At 40.5% G+C, this 27056-nt stretch overlaps 1 protein-coding gene and 1 long non-coding RNA gene across 2 annotated transcripts in view; one reads left to right on the forward strand and one right to left on the reverse strand.

The window, feature by feature from the left end:
* The window catches only part of LOC107219975, a 55435-nt gene that overhangs the window by 5093 nt on the left and 23286 nt on the right, over positions 1-27056 (forward strand). Inside the window, exons 3-5 of the mRNA XM_046744919.1 lie at positions 10324-10683; positions 11156-11282; positions 11935-12104. Coding sequence (XP_046600875.1) covers positions 10324-10683; positions 11156-11282; positions 11935-12104 — 657 coding nt within the window. The remainder of the gene's footprint in view (positions 1-10323; positions 10684-11155; positions 11283-11934; positions 12105-27056) is intronic.
* On the reverse strand, positions 21031-22244 carry LOC107219979. Its single transcript, XR_001525594.2, has 3 exons — positions 22126-22244; positions 21489-21602; positions 21031-21154 (listed from the first exon to the last, which is right to left on the reverse strand). It is a non-coding gene; the product is annotated as an uncharacterized LOC107219979 (long non-coding RNA).

Genomic DNA, 27056 nt, shown 5'->3' on the forward strand with positions numbered 1-27056 from the left:
AAGACAGTTTATATTCTCGGAATGCATTAAACATGCAGCCTGGGAAGAAGGAAGAGTGTATGAAAAACGATAAGATCACGGATTCGAAGAGTGATATGGAAGTTTATTGAGTTGAATTTTATCGAAAGAATCAGCTTCTCTTTCAGGTCAAAATAAATCAGAAACGACAAGTGCTGCTGAATAAATCTAAGTGTTTCAGCTCAAGTAATCCGGTTTTTCAACTTCTGTGTAACATTATTTTCTTCTTCAATGCTTCTTCGGAATATCTTTCGACACTTTCTCGTTCAGACTGTATAAGCCTAACGCGTCGTTGAATTCGTTACAAAGCACCCTAGAAAGATTCTTCGGCTTATTTCAGGGTTAGGAAAGTAACCTAAGGTATTTGAATGATGTACTGACTGATAATTAACGTCGGTTAGAATCCCCGTTTCGGACGCGACGAGGGGATGAGGAATGTGGCGGAGTTGATGAGCCGGTTAAATTTGTCAAAAGGGATTGAAGCACGCGTGACATAACGAGAAAAGCTTAAAAGTCGATCACCTGACGTTGCCGAGTTTCGAGCTAATTCTAGTTCAGGAACACGCGTTTATATACACGAGTAGAAATTTTCATGAGGCTCAGGAAAAACCATGATCAGGCTTACCTTACCATCTGATCATGGTGTGTCCAGAAATGTAATGTTTACTGAGAAAAATTTCATTTGTTATAATAACTAGAAAAATTGAGTGAAACTGGTATCGTTAAAAAAACTGTTCGAACATTGTTGGTATTACGAAAAACGAGGTACCAACGCGTAAACATACGCGTCGTATGAAACAATCGTTCGATTGTATTATGGATTCAGGATTGTAAGATCATGCTATTTTTATGATGCAAATCGTACTCGAAAAGGAGGGCAGGATAATGAGTGGAGGTTATTCACAATTTTTTGTCCTCTAACACACATTTATTTAGATAAAAAATCGCACTATATTCTTTATAGTAGCTCTTTGAAGTAGAAAAAAATGGATAAATGAACAAAGTTATATAATATGTATCGTATGCAGCTTTCAGTGACATCCGATACATCAATTCTCGCCAATAAAAAATAGCATGCAAGAAAAAAAAATGTAAATACTGTTTCTGAACGTCAAAACTATGGTACAAATTATGGTGTGAATTTTGAAATGGACAAATAATGGTACATGTACTATAGTACATTGTCACCAAATAATTAAAATCAACCGTATTAAAAACAAAAAGAAAAAAAAGGAACATAAAACTTAGGTTCACGTACATGTGTCAATACAGACGAAGAAATGTTAAAATCTAGTTAAAATCTGCAAATAATATTTTTGTTGCGGTACATATAGATAGAGAGTCGAGTTGTACTATACCGGAGGTGTGTAAGAGTAACGGACCCTGTATTGTCAGTCAGAAGTTTCTTGGATTAGCCACTGGAGTCTGGCGCTACAATCGGACAGAAACGAAGCGAGCTAGGCTACAGAATTTTCATTCGAGCTCTAGACGTGGTGGCGACCGGAATTGCTCGAGACAGTTAAGCAGATTTCGGTTTTCAAGCAACAGCGATACGAGAGGGGAGTTCGTAAATTTGAAGTTTAATACGAATATACGCGGATGCGTATTTTTTTTTTTTTTGCAAAACAGTTATGCTACTGATTAATTTACCGAAAATCCCAGCTTGGATACGCTGATCTTTGATTCGTTGTTTTACAATTCTTATCTCGAAACTTTCGACTCTTTGACCAGTCGACTTTTTGTTATTTCTGCACTTGCGGCGCGGTGTGCTTTAACGAGGCAAGCTCGATTCCAACCTAATCAGGTTATGCTGGAACATCAGACTGTCCCGATAAAATTTCCACAACTCTGTTAGATACACGCGTAAATAAAATACGTTTATATAAACGTTCGAGGCATCGAGCACCGAGGTTTATTTCCCATGCTATCTCAAACCCTCGTCGATGATTTACGAAGATCGGGAGCTTAAAGCTCACGTCCCGATCATCGAAGCACCGGGAATAAAGCGGAAGCATTCTTCAGGCGAAAGTTGAATTCAACGCCATGCGTCACTCGGTCCTTCGATACAGATTGCCGCAGCCAGCCCTGCAGGGCGCCACCCGCGTTACAGTTTATCGCTTTTTCCCGAGCGCCAGCGACTGATCGAGGGGTATAAATATCGCGAAGCTTTTCATTTTTCCCCGAATTTCACCGTCTGCACCACCCGGGAACGCGGATAGCGCCAAAAACGCGACCCTGATACATCATATGATCCACTGGTCGACTGTGTACGAAACCTGCAAAATCGCCCCATGAGTCAGTTTACGCCTGTAACCGTCCCTTTGACTGATCGATCATCACCCCCCTACCCTCGCGCCCTCCTCCTATACCGAAACGATCTGCGATAACAAACGGCACAGAAATTCCAACACATTCTTACTCACCGAACAATTGACTTCTACGACCAACGCCATCTTTTATGTATTTACTCGCGATTTATTTCTCTTCGATATTGTATTAATGTCGAGCCACACGATCTACGATTTGTTACCGATTTCTCCAACGAATTCAAGCTTATCCGCGATCCGATAACAACGAAATGTAATCGCATGTATCACTGTGCCGATGCCGCAAGGGCGGAAATTTTTACTTCGTATTATCTTTTTCTTCATTCCGCATGGACAATCGTTTCGTGGACTCATTTTCAGGCTAAATATTATTTAAGAAAATGTAAAGCCAAAAATGCTTGTATCTGAGCTCAAAGGGGCAATATATATATATTTTTTTTTTTCAATATTTAGCTTGAAAATAAGTTCACAGAACGATTTGCAATGGCATTGGCACCGGGATATTTAAATGTTTCGTAGCTGTTTTCTCGGTAGCGATTAAAGTAAATGAATTGCAGGTAACGGTTGTTACCAATCACGTTGAAAATAGGAACAAAAAATCAACAAAAACAAAAAAAAAAAAAACAAAAAAACATTCGAAAGGAAAGAATTTCTTTCCACGTTTTTTTTTCGGGAGATAAACAGAGCTCGAGGCTTATGCGTATGTAATATGGATGAATGAATAACTCAACACACCTACACACGCATACATACGTACATGCGGGTTACGATTCGTAAAACAAGCCCTGCGAAGTGTATTCATATTATGCAAATAAAAAACTTCCCTCCGTCGATTCGTCTAATTGGTACGTACGTGCGTTGGGTTAATTGAGTCGAAAAAAAAAAAAAAAAAAAAATATTATGCATCAATTTACTGATATACATATAAATACACACCAGTAGCCTCATCGTACCGCAACTGTTATAGAAAATTGTAGCACGCCCGACGAGATTCTGAGAGTTGTTTGAGTAGCGGGAGTCCCTCGGTGAGTTGCTCTTTGACCTCAAAGTGAGGTGAAAAAAGTTTGGAAAAAAAGCACAAAAGTAAGTTTAAAAAAAAAAGAAAAAAAAAAAAAAAATACCAAACACCGGAAAATTTACCTGCAGAGGGAAATTCAACCAGAGCTCGCTGCATGGTCGGCCTGCCGTTTTACGCACTGAAATATTAAGTCCGGATTACGGTCGGCGGTTATACCGTGTCGCCTGTGTAACACGTGTCCACACCACTCCGCAGGATATTCTCTTCCCTCTAACTGTGGTTTCTAAAGCCCCCAACTTCCATTTATGCTGCCCTTTGATCCGTGGTAATGCGGACTCGTGGAAAACACACAAGTCGACGAGTCGACTCTGTTGCAGCCGCTTTCTTCTGCTCGATCTCAAGCCCGGTGATGCATCTCGGCGTATCATCCGCCGGTCGAGATGCTCACGTTTTTTTATACACGAAGACGATACTCGGTCATTCTGAACTCAGTTTGACTCAGGAATTGTAAAGTAGCTGCAAAATACTTCGGAAATTATTATAGTGTGGCAATTAGTGTGTACACTGAGAAAAATTTTTAGTTCCGGTTACCGCTCAGTCTGCAATTATTTTCATTTTTTACCACATCGACAAAATATATAGTTTTAGGTAGAAAATGAAAATTGGTTTTCTAGCTATTACCGGAAAGTCTAGTATCCGTTACTATTCTTTCTCATCACGATCGCTGTTACTATATTTTCTTGCAACTGTTGCGAAAATTTAATGCATGTGCAACGATAAATTGACATTAAGCCTTGTTTGACTAAAAAAGTAGAGTAAACCGAACAAACTGATTTTGCGTTGCGATTACCAAAAAAAGGATCGACAATGGCGCAAAATGTTTACGCGTCCCTCGTTTTTCGTAATTCCAACAATATTCAAACAGTATTTATTAACGATACCTGTTTTACTGAATTTTTTTAGTCATTGTAACAAATGAAATTTTTCTCAATTTAGTCACCTAATTTAAAAAACAACTTTATGATATAGTGATTGTGTAAATTATTAGATGGAAAATCAAACGATAATTACAATGGTTGAATATGAATGTTGAAGAAGTTTCCTGTTAAATATTTTTTTGGTCTTTCGTTAACAGTAATCAGACGAACAATATTTGTAATGAAAATGCCTGTCATGAGCAAAACCCTTCATCCTTCGATAATTACAATCGGTCGTTCGCCCATCCACGTCTGAATCGAAAGATGATGATAAATGAGGTTCACGTTCGTGCTGATTTCGGAATGTTGTGAAAGCGATTAGCGATAGTTTCCATCGACACGAGCGCGCTCCTTCAACCCTTTGTAGAGCAGCTGTAATGATATTCAGAAGTTTGAATATTACGATACAATGTTAGTCTGGTTCTTTGGTGTCTGACAATCAATCTCCCCCCTAGCCGAACTCGGTACTACGATATTATCGGTTATCGCGAAGTCGAGTTTGCCGACAGTTTGTACTTTTTGCACCATTTCTGCACTGCAGTCGCGGAAAAATAACGGGAGATGAAAGGAGCGGGGGTTTTAAACGACACTTTGCCATTACGCCGCCCCCTCGATGCCGCTGCACACCTTCTTCTCGAGTGCAGAATTTATGCAAATTGGGGAAAGCCGTGCAGTGTTTGTACGGTGTCCTCACCCTTCGTCGCTCCTTCGCCTCGCCTCCAAAGTAACTACTAAAGTCAACTACGTATCGCCGAGACGCTGCACCGTTAAGTCGCGTGTAGATGGGCTCCGTCTAGCCCTAGAACCACCCCCTTGGCTGGCTCTGAAATCGATACGAAATTAAGTTATTACACGTACCGCTTCAGGCCCTGCTCAAGTCGAGACTCTTATTCTCTACTCGCGGAGCACCGTCTTGAGCTCTTTCAACATTTTCCATATCAGAATCTAGAAGACAACCGATAGAGGTGGCGATCTCACGATCATGTAGACAAGTGCGGTAAGCCGGTGTAATTCGAGGACTCTCCGGAATGTATTGAATAACGATTTGGCATAATGGAAAATCGATTGCCAAAGAAAAAGGCTCGGAATAGTTGACAAGGTTGAAAAAGATGGATATTATTCATTTATTTAGCTGGTTTTTGCAAAAAAAATAAGTTCTTACTATACCTGGAAAGCAAACAAACTTGACCCGATAGTTCTGAGCACTAAATAAAAGTATAAAGAAATATCCACAATAACTGAGTATTATCGTAAATAGAGAAAGATATAAAAGGTAAGAACAAACACAATTGTCATTTATGTTAGTGAGTAGAGAGTTTTGCAACTTAAGGTATTGAAAAGAGATCGAGAATCTATAGTATCTATTATATGCGACTTAGACTCTTAAGATAATTTTCGGTTCTTCTTCTTTGTTTTACATTGAGCGTCTAATTAAATATGTGGTTGATTAATTACCTGTTAAGGATTTTTGTATGAATAGGATACATCGTTACCGAGAAGTCTCGTAGATGAGGTTTCTTCGAACCTGGTTTGAAGCCCGTGTACGCAGAATTCAATGGAACATCTTAATGTTGTTGAAACGTTACGTTTGATGTACGAAAAATTAGAAACGTGTACGAAGTGTAATTCATCGATTTTCTTCATTCCACCACATTTTGTAGTACGTAAAAAAACCTTTGATACATATTTTATTTCACATGCCAATTCGATGGTTCAAACAATAAAATCCCACCCGTCGATTTTTTCTTTAAAAATTCATTTATTGAGATATCTCAATACATTTTCGACGCAACCAGTTACACGATGTTCCATAAGTGAACACTCCCCTCACGAAAAAAAACCCCACTTGGGTGTAAATTCGTACCCCCAACATCAAACATAATGCTAATTTCCCATAAGAAAAAAGTTAGGTGTACGAATTTACACCCAATTTGGGATTTTTTTTCCGTGAAGGTCGGGCGAACTGAACGCGATGCTGCAAATGGTTGACGAAATTCTGGGAAAATCGTGGAAACATTTGAAAACAAAGGAAACTGCTGAAAATCCCTCGTATTTAACCGCGGTATAACTTCTCCTGGGAAGGTGGAATTGGGAGTAGGAAAGGGGAGGAAGCTCTGCGAGCAGGAGAAACGCGGGAAGACCGTGAATTATGTTAAATGATTAACTCAGTGGTGAATATGCATGAGGTCTGTACCTACCAACTACGATTGTTGGCGAGTGGGCGCCTGGCTCGAACTTTGCGTTAAGTTTGCGCGCGTGTCTCAGAATAGGGAAGTAAATTAAAGGACCTATTCCACCCCGTCCGCGAAACCGCAAGCTCCGGGACAGGAGCAGCCTTGCTGGGTTCCTGATTAAGGTGTAGGTACAAGCCTGCGTCGATGCGGCTTCAATCACCTCGCTGAAATCGATTCGCAACACAACGGAACTTTGCATTTGCAGTCCTCCTTGCGTCACTCGATACTTGACCACAATCTACGCCATTGGAAACCTCCGGTCAATCAAAGTTTTACCTTTCAAAATAAGGTTTCCATGACGTTATGTATTTTCTCTCTCTCTCTCTCTTTCTCTCTGTTTTGGGACCGGTCCCAAGGTGAATGAATTGTAATTCTAATTTCAATTCTCATTGTCTCAATTTTCTTCTCATTTATGTTTATTTTTACTCATTTTTGCCTGATTGGCTTATTTATTCAATTATTTACATTCTTGTTTAAGTATTTTTTAAAAGACTGTTCATTAATTTTCTTTATCACTGTTGTTCATTCTGGTTTTATTGATCTTTATCTATTCTTTTCTCTCTTCTGGTGTTTTTCCTAAAATTCTAGTTTACACTTCTATTATAATTCTGTGTTTTCATACACATTTCATTTCATTGGTTATCTCACATTGCCTCTCACTTATAGATCCTGAAATACATCAACTGTACTCCGTTTTATAATTTTTATTGTACATGGTTTTGTCGTTACTGTCAGATTTGTATTATTATTCTTTGTACGTAAAGCGTACAATGACTATCTTATGGTATTTGCAAAGTTGTAATTTGCAACATTGGAAACAGTCTGGACTAGCATGGAATTCCGCTCCGGATATATTCTTAGTCCATTAATAAACTTCAAGCTTCAAACTTCGCTCTCTCGTTCCTAGTTTTCCCCTCGGTTAATTTCACGCCGAGTGCAAGTCGAGGATAAACTGGCTGAGAACACAGGTGAAAATCTTAACCGTGTCGGTAGCGTTGCTTATCGTTTTGTGTTCCGCATGCACGCTGGGATCAGTTTTTCGAACTTCTTATTCGCGGAAAACTCTTGTTTAGAAAATTGAGCCGAAGCGAACAGTCGCTGACGGTTTACGACTGTCGTAAACCGGGAACTAGCACAACCGTATATTCCACTCTATTACTTCGAAAACATTTATTGCGAGACTTTAGCGATGTTAATAAAGGATCTTTACTGCTCGAGTTTATTCCAAATTTAAGCCGTTTCACTCACGAGCGAGATAACAAAGCTTAACCGAGTGTTTTCAAGAGGTTCATCGGCATCTTTCCAAGACGATGAATGAGAGTTTGATTAAATCGTACGACGAATATTTCAAGGAGGGTGCAACTGAAGCATCTTGTCGAAGATGGGAACAACTCAAAGCTATAAAATTCGACAAGAAAAGCTCAACGTAGAAATTTTTAAGAGATGACATTATTTGGCGATTTCTCAAATTCAATTCCATGACATTTTCTACATCTGCTCAACTAATTCGTTGATGCAGTCAATTTATTGGAAATTTTTTTTCAAGAAAACGTGGCGAATATACTCTTCACTTCCAATTAATTGGCAGAATCGTTAATTAAACGTGAAAAAATAAGGGTGCGCGTTTTTTTTACCATACCGCTCAGACTCGGCAGGTTGTGTAGCATCAGAGTAGACATCAAAGGGGCTGAAGTAGTGTCTGAAGTGCGTGGAGAGCCACGTCATTTCATCGTCGAGGAGTGAGCCGCGCTGCCGACTGAAAGAATGGGATTGTTTCCTTGACGATTGTAAAAAGCAGTCGTTGGAAAGCCGGAGCGAGGCGCACTTGGCTTTGAGCGACGCAAGCTGCGCCCCGCGCAATAAATACTGCAACTGGATACCGAGAGAGCTTCGAATAGCGTGAAACTAAAATCATTGAAACAGGTATTTTTGACATTGAAGAAAGAAGAGAAAGAAAAAATCGTATAAATAAATAAGAAAGAGAAATTGGAAACGGTAAGAGAAAGAGTGAACGCAGTGAGGGCGGTGATGAAATTACGGGGAAGACAAAGGGACGAGAAAGGCTGGGCGCAAAAAGGTGAAATATTCTAATTACGCCATATTAAGCAGAATAAGGAGCGAAGAAAATGGCTCGGAGGGAGGAAATGCCTCCGTGAAACGACCGAGCATAAACTCCGGTATAATTGTTCTTACTTCATTAACCCGCCGCGTGGTTCTTGGACCTCTGCAGGCTCGGAGATGATGCGAAGATTTCTTGCTCCAGTCCGAAGCACCCGATGGATTTGACCCGGCGGCGGGAGGTCAGCGCTAGGAAATGTTCCGAGATTGACTCCGACCTGGGGCAAGCGGGGACGAAGCACCGGGTCGACTAATTCACACGACTCCGGAATACTAGGGCTTCCCAAGTCCGGCTGACGGGATCACCCTGCGAGCCCCGGTGAAAGGGGTGCGCGGACAAAAGAAGAGTGGACTGGGAAAAAGTACCTCGGTTAATCTCCGGAGAATCGCGACGAGCTCCACCAGGTAATCCGTCAAACCTGGCTTCGCTATTCGACTGGACTGACAATGAGCGCAGAGCGTTCTGGTAATAGCTTGCCGTTGGGTGGGTGCAAAAGGAAAGGATAAAAATGAACGGAGGAACGGAATGGAATCAAAGAGAAAGGGAGCAGCTGGCTGATTGGGTTCGAAGAGTTCGCAGCTCGCTGTGATTTTGTTAACCTTCGTTGCTCTTTCTTCTCTGTCTTCTTCGTTTAGCTAGGACGAGACTAATCGAGACTATTCCCTTGTTTTCCAGAAGTTACTTTTTATTTTCATAACATGTTTGTAGACAGAATCGATCAATGGTTCCAGGAGTCTCGTATTTGTAATGTGTATAAGAGATTTCTTCTTTAATGGACTGCTTCATCAAACCCAACGCACCTTAAAACTCTCTATTTTCATAACATATGGGCCTGAGGCACTTGCGAGTATCCATGAAACCTCAACTGCTCGAAGAACGATAGAGCTGCGCAGTGAAGAGGCTCCATAAAATGTAGGAAGACGGTATAAGTCCCATCCGTTCTTCTCTCTATCCTATATATCCGTTTCCTGTACCTTCTTCGGCGTAAATATTTGCAGAGTAAAAGACCGCGGAACGCGTATAAAAATTCCTGGTGCGCTGTAGGGTAATCATTTTAAATTACGCCACGGTGCAGCTACTCGTTGGTGGGGAAGAATCGTCAAGAGCTTTGGAGCATATGACATTGCGGTACTTTGCAATATACATGATAAAATGTAGAGGCACTTGTCACATGGAATACAGCGTTTCGTTCAAAATCTTTTCTCTAGATTCTATTCCGTTCTGAAAGCTTCGCAGTACTTATACGCGACTGTTGACCAGAAAAGCTGACGCAAGACTTGACAGACGTCTGGACATTCATTTAAACGTCTGTATCGCGAGGATACAATCCAAGGACTTTCGGCTGAGCCGAAGTGCACGTTCCTCGATAATATCGAGCTACACTCGCTTCACTCAGCCGGTCCATTAACTATTGATCTATAACTCTGGGGATTATAGTTTCGAGGGTTTTAGACATGAAATCGAAGTGGTACTCCAAGTCGATGGCTTGGCGCTGAATAATTCACCCAACTAGTAACTTCGTTGAGTATCTGAAAGGTTGAAAGGCCGAGCGGTACTTTGGAAACAGGACCCATGTGGTCCGGACGCTTTTTACTGATTCTTACTCCGTTGTTACCGTTTTCGGTTTCAGACATTTGGGCGATCAACATAAAGGACGTGAGAATCCCGAAGGTGGTGAGAGAGGGTACGGAGGAGCCGATTATTCTGGACTGCAACTACGAGATGGGAACATCATCAAACACTGGTCTCACGATAAAGTGGCACATCGGACCGAAGGTGCTGTATCAGTGGGTTCAGGGAAGTCCACCGCGAGCTTCCGAAGAGTTCCACAAGTACGTCGACGTGTCCTACAAGGCTAGCAACAACTCGAACACCATGTACAGGGCCGTCAAGCTTGTCAGACCTGGGCTCGAGCTCTCCGGGAACTACAGGTGCGTCGTCTGGACTCACGACGACGAGGTCGAGGAGGAAGAGAGGATGGTAGTGTACTGTGAGTACCAAGTGGCAAACTTTCGCTCTCCACATTGGTGGTATTGTCTGGTTTTGGGGTGCCACAGGAGCCCGCGTTGAGTGAAAAGAAAATTTGACAGTGGGGCGGGAATGATTCAGACTTTCGGGAAGATCGCGGGGAGCAAGTGACACGCGACGCGATGGCTTTTCTCCGGGCTTAATTTGAATCTCGTCACTCCAACCGCCACCCCGCTGCCAAGCCTTGTCACTAACGTCACGCTAGACACGGTCGAAATTACCCTCGCGAATCACCGCATCACGAATGGCCTCCGGATGTCGAAAAGCTTTAACGAACTCGCGAATTGGAATAGTGAAAAATCGAGACCTTCCAATCAGTTTGTAACCGTTGCTTTTAAAGCTGTCGGGATTAACGACGAACTAGAATTTGATCTGGACTAATTTTTTTTGGAATTGTTTCTGATGTCCTGATAATTCTTTGCCGCTTGTTTCAGCGCCGGAAAATTACTTCACTATACATCAGGATTACAAAAGTACGGATGAATCGAACTGTGAGCTTATCGTCACCTGTCTGGCCAAGGGCTTGTCTCCTCTGCCAACGATAACGCTGCGAAAGGACATGTGAGTTTGTGTGCGATTATTCAATCACAGTGGAAGTGAATTGCTGTTAAAACTTTGCGGTGCCGGTGGATATTGCTGATCTTAAGATTAGAGTTTCTGTGCCAAGCCGAATATATAACGAACAAAGAACTTTATCAATTATTGCAGGGCAATGAACATCCCCCCGATTAGGATATAAGTCAGGCACTAAGTATAATGACAATTATAGAAGCTTTGTTATCGTTTAATTAGTTTTCCTCTGCAATCGAGATCGTGGATAATTGATACACGAAACGATCATCCAAGTCCCAAATTGACCGTTGGATAATTGGTTCGGTTATCCTCACGTGTTCGGGAATCACGGAGCTGTATTCTGGATAAAGGAGCGGGGTTGTGTAGCAACGATATCTCCAATGCTGCTGCAGTATCCAGTCGGGTTGTTTGCGGTGTTAGCGAAACAATCAACAACGCTTGGTGACGTTCAAAAAGTCTCTGGAATCATGAACCAAGAATCCTTTTTATTTCTCTCGATTAGCGAGGAATCCTTCAAAGACTCACCGAGCACAGATATCCGCTGTTAATCCAACCTCAAATCAAAGTTTCTAAGCCACAGCCGCACACTTCTCTGTACCAAACAGTCTCAATTTAATATCTCTGATTCTGATTGTTTCAGGGAAGAAATCTTACAACAAAAAGCAGTCATTCCTCGCGCTGATGGACGGTACGAAGTCAAATCAGTCGCCGTTATGGACGCCAAGAGGCTTCGGCCTCCCGTCACGTTCAAGTGCGAAATCCACATTCAAGACGCCAACTACACCAACTTCAAGGAGGTCGTCTACAGCGGTGAGTTTCCTTGATTGTCAGTCACTCGTAATCGTGAACACGTTCATTCTTACCACCGTCGTAGTATTATCATTGGTTTTTCGTCGTGGTTGAACATTCGAAAGTCCACATGGGTGCGGAATTTGGAAAATCCTTTGACTAGACGAAAGGTGGATCGATATCTACGAAGGTGGAAAACAACATTCGGAATGACCCCGAAGCCCGGGTGGTTCAGGAACACGTCCTTCTAATGAACTATTGTCGAACACGCCTCGCATAGCTACCGGAAATCAACGGTTCGACCAATTTCCGTTTCACACGAGTGATTCAATTCCAAGAAATTAGCTTTCGCGGCCGTGCATGATGGCTCCATGCGGTACGTTGGTACGTGTCAGCATTATTTGCCCGACGCGTTAATTGACCGGCCTCAAGTGGTACGAGATAAAAAAAACGGATCACGTACCTTCATTGATTATAACATATTTATCTCCCGTTTCACGAACCTCCGTATCATGCTGAATCCGTAGAGATGCGTGTGATGAAGTGAAAAAAGCTTGCTTAACGAAGCGAAAAAGTGGCTCCACTACTTTTCTCCACTCTTCAGGATCACCAAACATCAGCTGGAGGTGTAGTTTAACTTCCCAATAGCGGAAACCTTCGGGACCGAAAATATTCTCCGTTATTCGGATTAACATTAACGTGTAAATTGTGCTGCTGGGGACTTTTAGACTGTCCGTTGTAAAGAGGAATTCCATTATTGGAAGGTGCCCGTTAAGAGAAGTTTCACTGTTGTGGAAGAACCGGTGAAGGAAAAAATAATGTTGATGATATTTTGCTCCTGGATTTGAACTCGACTTACAAGAGGTCTCCAACCATTGTAAGCACTGCATTTCTCCGGACCTCGAACCTCGTTTTTGATTAATCGTCATTCCGTTTCGTCACGTGTATGAACGACTATCGCGTAGTTGCAGACCCGCGTATAATGCGCGGCATCGCTTCTCATCGGGCGAGATTACCACTGTGGCACATACGTGAAAACCCGCGACACCAAATGAAAGGGGGCGAGTGTGAATATGCTTTTCTATAGATTCTCCCTGCACCCCACCTCCGATTTTGCCTCTCCCAGGCCTCCGGCTCGTTCGCTCACCCCAAACTCCTCGCGTCACCCTCGCTCTTCCACTCTCTTTAACTTCACTGCAGTCGCGACCGGTTCACCTCGACTCAATTCCATCCGCTATTTCACCTTACGCTCCATTAAGTTTCCCAAGTGACAGACATTTTTTCCTTTGACGTAACGCCTTGCTTCACAATTGGCGACTGGAACCACCATTTCTTCCATTTTCACCCTCGCAGTACTCTTTCGCTCTCCTCTTCTCCCGCCTTCTTTATTTCTCTCTATTTTTCCGCCCTCGAACGCCCCGGCATGATCGGACGTCTAAAATAGCCTTGTACAAAATTTGGAACGTTATTTTATAGGGTGGCTGCCATTCGGTCTCAGCTTCTCTTTCCGCGGATAAAAATCACCACTCGGTAGCTCTTCCCAAGTTTTCGAAAGCGCTCGGCTTCCGGCAGCTGATTATTTTTCGGGGTTAACAACTCAGGACGTGGATGTAGGCTACCCGCTAGGTACAAGTTGCTCGAAGAAGGTGGTTGGAGCAAGTTAGCTACTCTGAAATTACCTTTGGCTCGGCGCCGTCTTACCAACACCACGTCTGCAACTGCTGTTCCAACTAACTCAATTTTGTCCTACAATTCCACCTCTTCCTACAGCTACACTAAATCAACCAGTTAATTCAGTCACGTGCCTACAATTTCACCCCCGTTTCTGTCTTCACCTTTTCTGCTCTTGCGAACAGGAGTGGAATTATCGTAACCTTGTGACAGTATCGTGGCCGGGGTTTGCCATTTTTAAACTCGATTCAAAGTAGAATTCGATACAAGAGGTAACGAGAAACCATTATAATATTTCCCTTGAGTAATCGATGAAAGTATGATTTGAGTTTTACCATAGAATTCGAATAGCACCGTAATTGGGAGAGTTGAATGGTCGGCTTCCATTTTTGTAAACATAGCAGTACCCAGCAATTGAAATACCTCTGCAATAAACATGATTCGGGGATCCGCTATTCAAACCATCAATTCTATACTCTGATTGGTTCCATCAAAACTACACAATCGCAAAGCCAACATTTAGGTATCCTCAATGTATGGAGTAGAACACGTGACGTATTCGTACCACCATATTTTAACATTTAGAAAGTCGACAAAATTTCATTTCCATAAATTGAAAAAAAACACCACTTTTTTTTTATCAAACGCAGTTCTTCTATCATATTTTTCTATCGTATATAAGCGTGTTTCAACACACTGATTGTAATAATGACACAAATCATTCAATTGGTGAAATTTGATTCGGACTACTGGAAATTTAGGGTAAGGTGCACTGTTTCAGTCTCCTCGTGTTGGAGCCATCCTTGTTTTCCTCACTGATACAGCGACGCTGAACGAAGTTGGGAACCACTGCAACCTATTAGCAGATGATAATTCCAAGTGCCAGAGTTCCTCGGCACTCTTCGCTTTAATAGAGGCTCTAAACTCCAACGAAATACCTTAAGTATTATAGCTGACAAAGTTTTCAGTGGCTCGAGTAAAAAAATTTCCGAAGTAACCATTTGACGGAACGTCGATACTCTTGGTTCTGTCTCGAGTCCCTTCGACTGCCTCGCATGGAAAGACTACGTTAGAAAAGAAGAAGAAAAACAAAAAAGAAACTACTGTGTCAGCGCGGTTTGTTGTAACTATCTTTGCCTGTTTTTTACGGCGAATTTAAGGACTGGAAAATGAGTTTGACTTACGAAAGCGATCTTTCGATAACTTCACGTAATGAGATGCGCATGAGAACAAATTTTCAACCCTTTGATGTTAACCATTTAGCGAAATACGTCCAGGTAAAAACCGAGTGAGTGTGTCTCATCTTTTCTTCAATTTTCAATTTCGTTCACCGTGTTGAAAGTTCAGATATTTCAGAAATTCGAATGCGCACACTAGCGAATATTTCTTTATACATTTTTTGTCGATTTTGCAGTTCAACTGAAAAAACTTATACGCCTTTAATTATTCATCGTATTCCGAAGAGAAAACACAACGACTATTATGCAGTTGAAGGAGGAAGGGGGGGTAAAAAAAAAGTTAGAGGGGGAATCGAGATCGAAAAAGTTTGTTACCTCAACTTTAAATTAATTACGACAATGATCACGACGGGCAAGTTTGAATCCTCCTTTTTTCTCGGCTGAAAAAGTTAGAAGGATTCCTCGTTATTACATTCATCGTTGACCGCGCGTTGTCTCCCAGCATTTTTTTCCCTCATAATTCACTTTTCCCGTTTTTATTTAACTTTTTTCTTCCATTTGTTCTTTTTCCCCGGTTCGTCGCTCGGTGCGACTGCAGCGGGTGTATCACGTTTCTCATTCAGCAGCCCCGTTCCACCCTTGTTACATTTTCGTTCCGCGTATACAACCACCTGAAACGAGAGAAGAGGAGGATGTGGAGGAGCGGAAGGAGGACTCCGGAGGGTTGAAAAAGCACACAATGAGCCGGTATCGGGAATAACGACAGCAATAAGATAACAAAATTAAAAACGTAAAACACGGGGAGTAATGTCGAAAATTGATGAAGGAAAAGAGAAGAAGGGTCAATAAGCCCGCTCACTGTCCGAACGTGCGTGCAAACAGGGAACGGATACCGGTGCGAGAGGAAGAACGAGAGCAGAGGGAAGTTGAAACCACCGTACCGTGAGTGCCTCTCAAAGCGACCTAATTAAAAAACATAACGAACCAATTTAAAATGAGCCCGGCCATAATGCCAGTGGCCTGACAGGCATATGGCACAAGGCATTGTGTTGCCTCGGTAAGAAATACATCTAATTATACCCTTAACCACTGACCTTCCCTCAGCAGCGAGAATAATTACGCTTTTCTAAAAATGTTGCGAAAGTGTGAATTCTTCTGCAGAATCATTAAAAAACTGAGGGACATAGAAAGGTCAGAAGAAGAACTGACAGGGAAAGTAGACGAGGTTTACGACCTTACCGATTATCATTGTTCTCTGACACGTTGTCATAAGTCAAAAGACATCAGACTCGTGATTTCTTTTTTTTTTCAACCTGTCAACCCAGCTGTTTCAAGGACAAAAACCTCCCCCAATGTTCATTACCCAAAATTAAGCAATTATGGTGAATAATGTCCAATTAGTATTTTCAAACAATTGTAAGTCATTATCGAGAAATAATTAAAAATTGATTACAAGGAGTGAATCTTGATGTGGCTTTCGAACCATGAAACGGCCAAATTGGCACGTAAATCAAATCAACGTGACCAACGTTTTGTGCTGTACTTGAACATATCGCAAGCTGGAAAAAATTGGTGCGGTACACTTCAGGTGCTTCCCAAGGCGAATGAGGTCTGTCTGAAACTCTATCCTAGCAGAGATTTTTTAACTACAACAACATCTGGAAGGATCATAACGACGTAGCGTAAAGAGAGAAGGGTAAACACAATAAAAAAAAAAAAACGAACAAAAATTATAAAAAAAAAAAAAAAAACAAACGAATAACCACAAGAAGTTTATTCAGGTGCAGTTGCAGACTGTAGTCCAGAGGTCAAAGGAAAAACCGCGAGCTTTTCTGTTAGAAATTCTCTGGCCAGCCGGCTTTACTGGACGGAGCTTTAATTATGGTGGAAGAAAAGGCTTGAGCGGAAGTGGTCACGTGGATTCTTTGCGTATACCATACCTACTTCTACCCGAACGCAAAAACGAGACTTGGGGTCGAATGCCGCCATTCCCAGTCGAGGCTAAAGGCACCACAGCGTTTTTTTTTTTACGTAGCTCCGTGAACTCAGGACTATTACGGATATTCCTTGACTTGAGTAGATCTTCAAGGACTCTCGGGTCGAGGGAAGATCTCAAAGCGAGAAGTCGAGGCTGAAGCTTTGCGGTAAGTTCCTCGGAACCGTTAGTTCTTCCATTTGTCCCGCGGATGTGCCGTCATTTTTTTTTCTGGTAATAACGACACGCGATGTGCGGACAGGCGCTTGCCGTTTGCAACCATGCGACTCGACGCGAAGGTGACCCCGGTGGTATCGATTGGCACCACGATTTTCATTCAGATTGTCGTTCTCGGCAGTCAATCGTCGTTAGTGTCCGCTACAACAAATTACCGAGTCATTCTTGGTTATGGGTGTGATTATTGTACGGTGGACAGTCGCCGATCCGTCAGAATGAACGCGGGGCGATTTATCCGGCCGGAATAGGGTGAACATTTTTTTTTTTTTTTGTCCCAAGTGTGAGAATGGCTTGTTGAATAAATTACGCGTTCCGTGAATTTTCTTTTTCTCTCTCTCTCTCGGCCTACTCGCGTTGAAAAAATACTTTCCAGCCCGTCAAGCCTGACAAATTCATATGATTCCTAATACGCGTATACGATTTAAGCCACTGCTGGGAGGGGAATTGAAGTTGCTTTTCAATTCCCAACGCATACCGAGTCACGACGACGGAACCGTAACTTGTTTGAAAACTTGTAACGAAATTTTGCCTGTTGTTCTCTTATCTCTTCTCTTCACTTACGCCAAAAACTTGACTCGACGCGAATGGCAAGACACGCGAAGGGTGAGTGGACACGATGGAATCGGTGATGCGCCCGAAAAGGGTATGGAAAGAGTTTTTCAAACTGCCCCTGCAGGATCGAATGTTCCGTAGGGAGGGCAGCAAAGTTGGTAGGATCTGCGATATCATCTCGAGGAAACTACATCGGGAGATCCTGTTTCCAAGCCACCAACTCCCTCTCTCATCCACTTGCTTTTGAAACGAGAGATACTCGGTGCTGAACCAAGAAGACAACGGAAAACAAAAATTGGAGGAAAAATTTTTCCCAAACTTTCGTTGATCTTGTAAAGTTTGCGGCGTTCTTGAGGAAACAACGGAATTAGCTGCTGCTGTTGCCAGAGTTTCAGAAGCCTCTAATGAGACTTGATATCCATATCCGTCTGGCACTCCGGTGTGAAGTGTAAAAGAACTGAAAAGAGTAAAGAAAAGAGGGTGAAATACGGCACTTCACCGGCGTAAGGTCGACGCATCAACCACTTTAAAGTAATGTAGGTTCCAAGCTCCGTGGCTTAGGTGGCTACGGGCTCGTGGCAGGTATCACATATCACGAGTATAATAAAGCTCGTCGAGTCAGGCGGCATTCTAATACTCGCAGCTTAATGTTGCCAGGCTACGCTAACAGCCATTTCTGCAAGCTCGGAGCCTCGGTTTTTAGCATATTCCTTAGCGGAGAAGTGACGAAAGAAAAAGACCGTGTACTTCGATGGAAATCCAAACCACCAGGCTCCATTGGATGAAGATGTTACGGATCAAGGATGTATTGGATGTACATTCTCAACCAAAGGTGAATAAGATGAGAATCGGACAAAAGACAACCACAATAAAAACGATTAGAAAATTAAATTTGAATAATAATAATTCCAAAAAGTTGTCAATCAATTGTTTAAACGAAACATTGTTTAGAAAATTTTTCGAGAATGTTTTTTTTATTTTATCACGTGAAATGAATTTCCTGATTTTTCTGAATACACATGAATTGCGAAACAATGTTCGCATTACTTTGGATTGTTCGTTTTCGAAAATTTGTAAAGACTGTATTTACAAAACTATCCTTTCAATGCCCCGGAAACTTCTTAATTGTAATGTAAAATGTTTTTTGACGAAAACGTATCCAAAATTTCCGATTTTTCCTCCATTTTTCAAAATTTAAAATCTTCGGAAACGGAAGTTTCGAAATAATCAGAAAATTGTTTACAAATTCATGTGTATTCGGTAAAATCAACGAATTCATTTCAAATGACAAAAAAAAAAAAAAAAATTTGTTATAACATTTGTTTGTAGGCAGCGTTTTGTTTAAAAAAATGATTGACAACTATTGGGTATTACCGTCATTCGAATTGAATTGTTTTTTTTTTTTTTCATCGTCTTTATCGTGGTTGATTTCTTCCAGATTATTAACTTATCGAAAATTATTCGACATCGTCGACGAGACTCACTTTTGACTGAGAATGTATAGCCAATACATCCTTAATTGAGGCACTGAATCGCGAATCTTATACGTCCAATCCGGGTGCAAAGGTCGTGTTGAGCAGAGGCCGGAGAAGGTACGAGGGGCGGAGAAGGTCACGACACGACAACGAAAGGGGCGCCAGTTCCGCCAAACGACGAAACTTGCCCAATAAAGCTACGCAATAAGGGTGCCAGCACGCAGCTCGAATATTCGGCAGTTTATTACCGGGAAAACTTGAAACTTGTACTGTATAGAGCTGACGTGTCCTCGTATCTCGTTACTCGGACCTAACCCGCGGGTGTGAACTGTGAAATGAAAATATGTCGCGTTCCCCGAGCTTGCAGGCACTCTCCTCGTTACCCTGCGGAAATTATCATTGCTCGTGCCATTTCCAGAGGCGGCTTAAAAAGCTCGGGTAAAACTCGTGAGTCGGTTCAAGTCTTCGACATTTCCTTTATCCTTTTCGCAATTTCGTTATCAAGTTCGCGTCGTCTTCATTTTCTTCTTCTTCTCATTTCAGGCTCGCTTGCTTGCTTCGTTTTTTTTTCTTTTTATTTTTTTTTTTTGGTTTGTCTCTCTTTCTTCTCTTGGGTACACTATTCTCGTACCCTCTCAACTATGACTGAAGTTCACACTTTGCGTAGTGAAAATATTGGATTCAATTTTCAAGAGTCTACGCGTACCAAGCTCATGCTACCTTTTCTCACACCCACCTGGCGAAAAATTTTCGGTTTATATTTACCTCGGGAAATTGATGGCGTCGCGTGGTGTATGTGTGAGGCTGTTCGAGGAGTAGCAGAAACCGCGTTTTCACGTTCCTCAAGGTCTTATATAAGGGTTCCTCCAACGGCGAAGAAACGCCCCACTCGCGTATATTTTATCCTGGCAATGTCTCCCGGAGGCTGAAAACTACGGGCGAAAAGTTTCCGCGGGGTGTAATGTTATACCCAAATATCATCTAATTCTTTGAATGCTCAGTCGTGTACCGTTTCCATTCATTTTCCCTTTCCCTTTTTTCCTCTTCCTATTCAGCGGTGTTCACGACTCCTCGGAACACTTGACTTTACCCGTTTCTCGACCTTTTGTGGCTAAATAAATAACCCAGAGGCTAGGGAAGTAACAAATTCTCTGACCGCAATATTGTGCCCGAAGTTTTCCGTACTTTTCGGTTAATCGAATCACTTACACGCGTTTGGCATCGCGGTAAGAAAGTACCGACGGCGAGAATAGGAAAAAAAACGCAGGAAATTAATTGAAATGAATGATTCATGTCTTGATGAATGCACAACCTGATTGTAAAACGGAGAGTACAATCAAGGTGCGATGAAATTATCTTAAATCACGATTAGTTTATGTCAAAATACGACACAGCAACAAAACCATGATCTTCTACATTGCTCTATTACAGTCGATAATACAAACCTAACAAGGGAATGCGTTGTTGAAGCTGTGTTAAAGTATATTTTTTTTATTATTAGGCCTGTCATCAATTCCGTTTTTATACTAAGCCAGCCAAGCGAATGAATTTCTTCTTGTTTCCGGGTTTCAGCTTTGCACAAGTGCAAAATAGTCGTGTTGACACAGACTGTGACAATTGTGTAAGCATGCTGTGAAACGTGTAGAACTGTGATTCGCTCTTACCTACGTTCCACTTGTTGTACATAAAATTTTTATTGTAAGGCTATCGTTCAAAATGGAAACTTGCCTCACGTGAGTCTGAAAGAATGTAAGTGCTTTCTGAATATAGGTAGATTAAAGTTGCAGTCAATTTTTGGATCTCAAACCGTGCTTTACTGTTATTCATAATTTAATCATCGAATTGGTTTTGGTATTTGGGTATCTCGTATTATAATTTTAAATTGATGCACGGTGGTCATTGGTCCAATCTGCAGGTATAAGTCCGTTGCAAGCCATGAAAGTACCAGCGCTGGTCAATCCTCATCTTGCTACTTTCCCGGATCTGTCAAAGTGAAATGAATAGATCCCATTAATCACAGTAAACGGTTGCTTTGTAATAAAAGTTTTGCTTCTACATGACGTTTTATTTTTGGGTATTACCAATTACATTTGCAATATTATTGTTCCGTGTAGCCATACCCTATGTTGCAGAAGCTAACTTTATACGTAAAATCATTTACAGACACCAGAACATTGATCTTTGTGTTAATTTGCGTGTTTCGATATTGAAGTCTAACGTTTTTTTAAAAAATTTATCGATCAGAGGAGCCGTATATCACATAAAAACAGAGATTTTCAGCTATGTTGAGGTGATTGTTTTAACTCTTCTTACTTACCATTTTTTAATTTACCGTGGACCACGTAAATTTGGAAGAATACAAACGCGGCAAAGATGAGACAGCCTGCTCCTTTCATGATGAATTCACAACAAGGTAGTCAATACTCAGCAACTGAAATATATTCGCAATAAACTTGTCTGATGCTCCTCGTTTCTGTACCAATCGCAACGATCAAAAAACCAGGTGTTTAGACCTACGAGGCTTACAGTGTAGTTAAACTTGATTTTTCCCACTATTACGATTATTCTTATTATTCATAGTTTAAAAAAACAAATTTCCTTCAAAGTGAACACAATCTGCTCGAGCAAAAAATAATTATCCTGCAAGCTAATCCAGACGAATTACTGATTCTAGAAAAGTTGTTACACATATGGAAACAAAGACTAAATTATTGAATCATCAATTTCAACATAAGGAATTGTAACGGATAATTTTACGTGTTACTGATTGAATCTGTCGGATTTGAAATCTGATAACGAACAATTACGATGATGCATATTTCGATCAATCCGGTAGGTAAAGTTAATCTTAGAGGATGTTTAGGTGAAGTAACAAATATTTAGCACGGATACGAGAATACTAAAGTTTCAAAAATATCGACCTTATTGTAGGGAAGAGAGAAATAATTACTTACATAAGAAACGTTCGGCGATGACTTACGACTATTGCCAACTGACTGCACATGTTAAACGGTATAAATATATATATACACAAATGCATACTGAAAACATGCTGCCCGCTCTCAGATATACAATAACACGAACTGATCATAAAACTTCACGTATCTGACAATTTTTACTGCTATTTAATGTTCTTACATGATATTAAATTCCGTAGCAAACTCCAAGACCTTCATATTTTATGTTTAAACGAACCAACAGAGAAAATGAAAAGCTGAATTCGCGACATGAAACGTTTGCAGTAGATCAACTGTGCCACGATTTGAAATATGCCGTATAGATAAAAACGTACACGATTGCAACGATAAGTACATTTTTTTTTTTTCTCTGAACAATGTTTAAAAGTGGGAAATCTGTTTTTTTTTCTTCAGTTTTTCGCATTTAGTATAAGAATTAATAAATTTATCGTTCTTATTAATCTTTTTACTCCAATAATAGATTATTAAAAAACTTACGTCGCGGCATTTTTAACCGAGGAAAACTGAAAGGGCGTAAGAATAGGATTTTTTCAAAGATGAGTGCTGTCCGACTTGTAGCTTTTTCATAATTGCATGTTGTATTTTTTTAGGCTTCGTTTTGCTAATTTATATTAGTTCGACGAGTCGTCCGATCGCAATTTTTCAAGCTGATTTTTTATTTCAATTTTAATTTTTTTATACAAGTAAGTTTAAAGAAATATCGATTTATTCTTTCATATTTCTTCTTAATTCAGATTATTATTATTGTTGTTTTTTCTTTCATTGAAATAAATTTTTTTACATCGATATAATTTTTCTTCTCTGTTAACAAATTATTCTTAGGTGAATACAAACTAATTCAAATCAACTTGACTTGGTTTTCCAGAATTCAGTTATTTCTCAATTAATTTTCATTATTTCAGTCAATTCTCATTGGTTCAGTTATCTTGCATTAATTTGGTTGACGTACATTAATTCAGGTGTATTATAATCGATTCACGAACTTATCGACACGTAAAATTAATCACAACAACTATTCGATGCACCTTTCTATAAATCCAGTATCTCACTTTATTTTCCGTAAAACCTCCGGAACAAAAATCGATTCTACCAATTCTAGAATCCCTTAAGATTCACGTAGAGATCGCTTCAGAAAACTTGATACACTAGACTTAAAAATATTGAGATGAATAGAAAAGAAACTCAAAATCGTATAAACATAATATCAGAGGAATTTGGAGAACGTAGATCAACAAATGACAAAAAATAATAGAGCAAACGAAGAAGCGAATGAATTTTGCAAAAAAGTATGACGATCATTTCGAATGCGACACTCGGTGACTTTAAAGCTTTATACATTTATAAATGCAGCTTTCGGTCGAGAGTTTCGTATAAGCATATAAATATACGGGTACGATTCGTGTCGTTCATAAACATATATTTACGCAGGTAGAAAATTATGCCATTGGCATATAACACGTGTGTAAGAGGGAGGCGGAGAATTTTTTGCAAAAACAGTGAAAAGGACCTCGCGGTATTCCTCTGCACATTATCATAAGCCAGTAGGTACCAATTTGTTTAACATAATACGAGTGGCAAATTTGTGTATATACGTTATTATGTTCTGAAATGTTCACGACGAATTCCAAGCGAATATACACCCGCGGATATTGCCGGCTGGTGGTAGACTCGCTGAAAATCCTCTTCACCCTGCAGCATTTGAGGCCTGTAAGAATAACGGCTGACGCGTCGCGGGCCTCGTCAAATTTCATTTGTTCTTCGAGATGACGAGGGGGAGGAATTTTTTTTCTTCTTCTACGGACTGTAATTTTATCTTACATCGCTCAGTATTTTAGGGCACCTTATCGTGAAACGTGAGAAACGAACGATTACCGAACAATAGGGGAAAAATCGGTCGCCGTACCGATATGCGAGAAAAGTTGCAAAATCGTGGGAAAAATTTGATTGAAAAAAAAGAGCAAAAAACGGTGCGGTATAATCCATCGTTGGATTTTGGACAATCGGAACGAGGGGCGGAAAAGTACGCTTGCATCAAGGGTGGAGAAAAATTATTGTCCACGAAATTGGAATCGGAATCCCGGGATAATAAATGTGCGTTTCGAAATTTTTTTTTTTTTTTTTTTTGCCAATTTCAAATCGCTTTTTCACGCAAAGCCAAACGATTGATCAAACCGTGTTGCCGGTTAAAAAGTGACGTTTTAAATTCCAAATAAAGTGCCACAGCATACCGAGATTATCGCGGCTTGTTTATTTATACGTACACTGAGAAAAATTTCATTTGTTACAGTAACTAGAAAAATTCAGTAAAGCATGTACCGTTAAAAAAACTGTTTGAATATTGTTGGAATTACGAAAAACGAGGTACGCGTAACCATTTCGCGCTATCGTCGATCCTTTTTTGGTAATTGCAACGCAAAATCAGTTTGTGAGGTTTACTCTACTTTTTTAGTTGAACAAGGCTTTAGCGTCAATTTATCGTTGCACGAGCATTAAATTTTCGCAACAGTTGCAAGAAAATATAGCAACAGTGATCGTAATGAGAAAGAACAGTAACGGATACTAGAATTTCCGGTAACAGCTAGAAAATTAATTTTCATTTTCTACCTGGAACTATATTTTTCGATTGTGGTAAAAAATGAAAATAGTTAAGGACTGAGCGGTAACCGTAAATGAAAATTTATCTCGGTGTAGGTAAATTGGTGGTCGAGGCTAAACCCGCGTTTATAGCTCCGATCGAGATCGGTGATTCGGATAGTAATCGAGCCAAAGTAACGATCGTCGAAGTTAACGATACCCGCAGAAGCCTGGACGATTTCCATTAAACGACCATCGAGCTGCTCTCGCGAGTTAATTAATTAGCACCAGGTCCATAAAGCAAAGACGAGGCTACGCAGCGGAGCTTGATTCTTACGTAACAGCGTGTCTGGCTTGAAATTAAAACGGAAAACGTGAAGGAAGATTGAAAATCAGAACAGCTGCAGACGCTTTGAAGTCATTCGGAAAAATCCGGGATCAAGGGGGTAAAAGACGTGGGTGAATTTTTTGAGCTTTCATCTCGAGAAGCAAGCGTTTGATTCGATTGGTTTTTTTTTTTTTTTTTCTCTGCTCAAGCGTCTAAATCGAATTTCATTTGGATATTTTTTCAGTTGGAATCAATGACAGGAGAAATTTTTTTCAATTTCTTTATAAAACGATTCTGAGTCCGAAACTTGTGACGTTTTGTGTCGACTTGACAGACGAAATATACGACAGTAAACAAGAGTGGAGACGTGATAAAGAGGACAAACAGTCACGGAAAATTGTCTCCAAATGTGAAATAAGTCGATCGAATAATTTCTGAGATACTGTACCAAAAAAATCGAATTAAATACGAGTTAAAAAAACACAAATCTTATGTGTAATCCGTTTCTTCTCTTATCTTGGTCTGAAAAATTTAATTTTTTAACAAAGAATTAATGAAAAAAATGTACAGCTGACAGATCAGAGGGTGCAATAAAAATCAAACTCGTGATTCGAACGAAGAATCTGCAAATCGGTAAAGGAAGTTTTTTTTTTTTTTTCTTCACATCGCACCGTACTTAAAAATAGAAAGTACATTAGTCGGTTCAGGGTGGAATTCCCGATATCCAGGTATCCGCTTCGCGAGGATAAACTAGTTCCTCGAAGTTCTGTACACACAAGATCAATTCCATCGTGTAGAGTATTTGATTTTCCTGATACCCGTCCCGCCGTGCTGCAACCAGCGTCCAAAACCCTTCACCGAGCGCCGATCTTTAAGCCCGGATGAAATCGAACACGTCTCGTACATATATATATATATATATATACATGTATATATATATACATGTATATATATATATATATATATATGTATATACCCGATTCCCGCGATCCCGACCTGCAGGGGCTCAGAACTGTCAAACTTTACCCCATTACAAGTTCTGCACGCCCTCTGCACCCGATCGTTTTGCGCCGGCTGCCGTGTCTGACCCTTGAGACTCGAGTGCTTTCAGAACTGTTGTCCGAAATTTCCTGACCGAATTAACCATCGATTTGATACTGGGAAAAGGAAAAGGAACGAGGGATGAGGGGGTGGGGGTAGGAACATCAAAAAAGCATCAAGGAGCTGATCAACATGACGAACGAATGGAAAGAAACTTAATCGAGCTTGAGGCACAAAATTATGCTGCATTTTTTTTTTTTTTTTTTCCACTTGGAAACGTGACAACGGAATCGAACGAGACCGAATGAAGCTTGCCACAGAAATTGGATAGGAATTTTTTAGTATCTATCACCGACAGATTGGAACGATCGGAATCCAAAATAAAAAACGAAAGAAAAAAAAAAGAATTTAATCGACTCGAGGAATGAGCTGAATAAAAAATTTACCTTAGACGGTTTTTGCGCAAAATTAGAATAGAATTCTTTTGACCAGCTATTCCGAGGGTTAAACGAGTCGAAATTTAGACCCTCGTGTACGCCTGAAAGTCCTACGCTTGGTAGGATGTGTTGTTGGATCTGTAGAGGATTAACTTTTTATTGAAAAGAGAATCTGTTCTAGACCGAAACTTGGCCGACATTTTCGTTTCCTTTACGTTTAGGTTCAAAGTAGAACATCTTCAAAACTTCTAGAGATCCTTTACCTTAGAATGTATAATTTCAGTGATTGAACATTGAGATGAGTACTTGAATTTGATTTCCTTATTTAAATTGATCGACATGTGAGTAGTGATAAGAAATTCAAATGTTAGTTACAATATTTGATGGTTGAAATTAGCCGAGTTACTCGTATGAAATTTCAATCTATTATCGATTAATTTACTAATAATTATTGCAATTTAAATCCATTACTCATCGCTTTGGTAGTAATCAATGTAATTCAAATTTATTTTTCATACTCGTGATTT

The sequence above is a fragment of the Neodiprion lecontei genome, chromosome 7 (genome assembly GCF_021901455.1).
Source record: "Neodiprion lecontei isolate iyNeoLeco1 chromosome 7, iyNeoLeco1.1, whole genome shotgun sequence".
NCBI classification, from domain to species: Eukaryota; Metazoa; Arthropoda; class Insecta; order Hymenoptera; family Diprionidae; genus Neodiprion; species Neodiprion lecontei.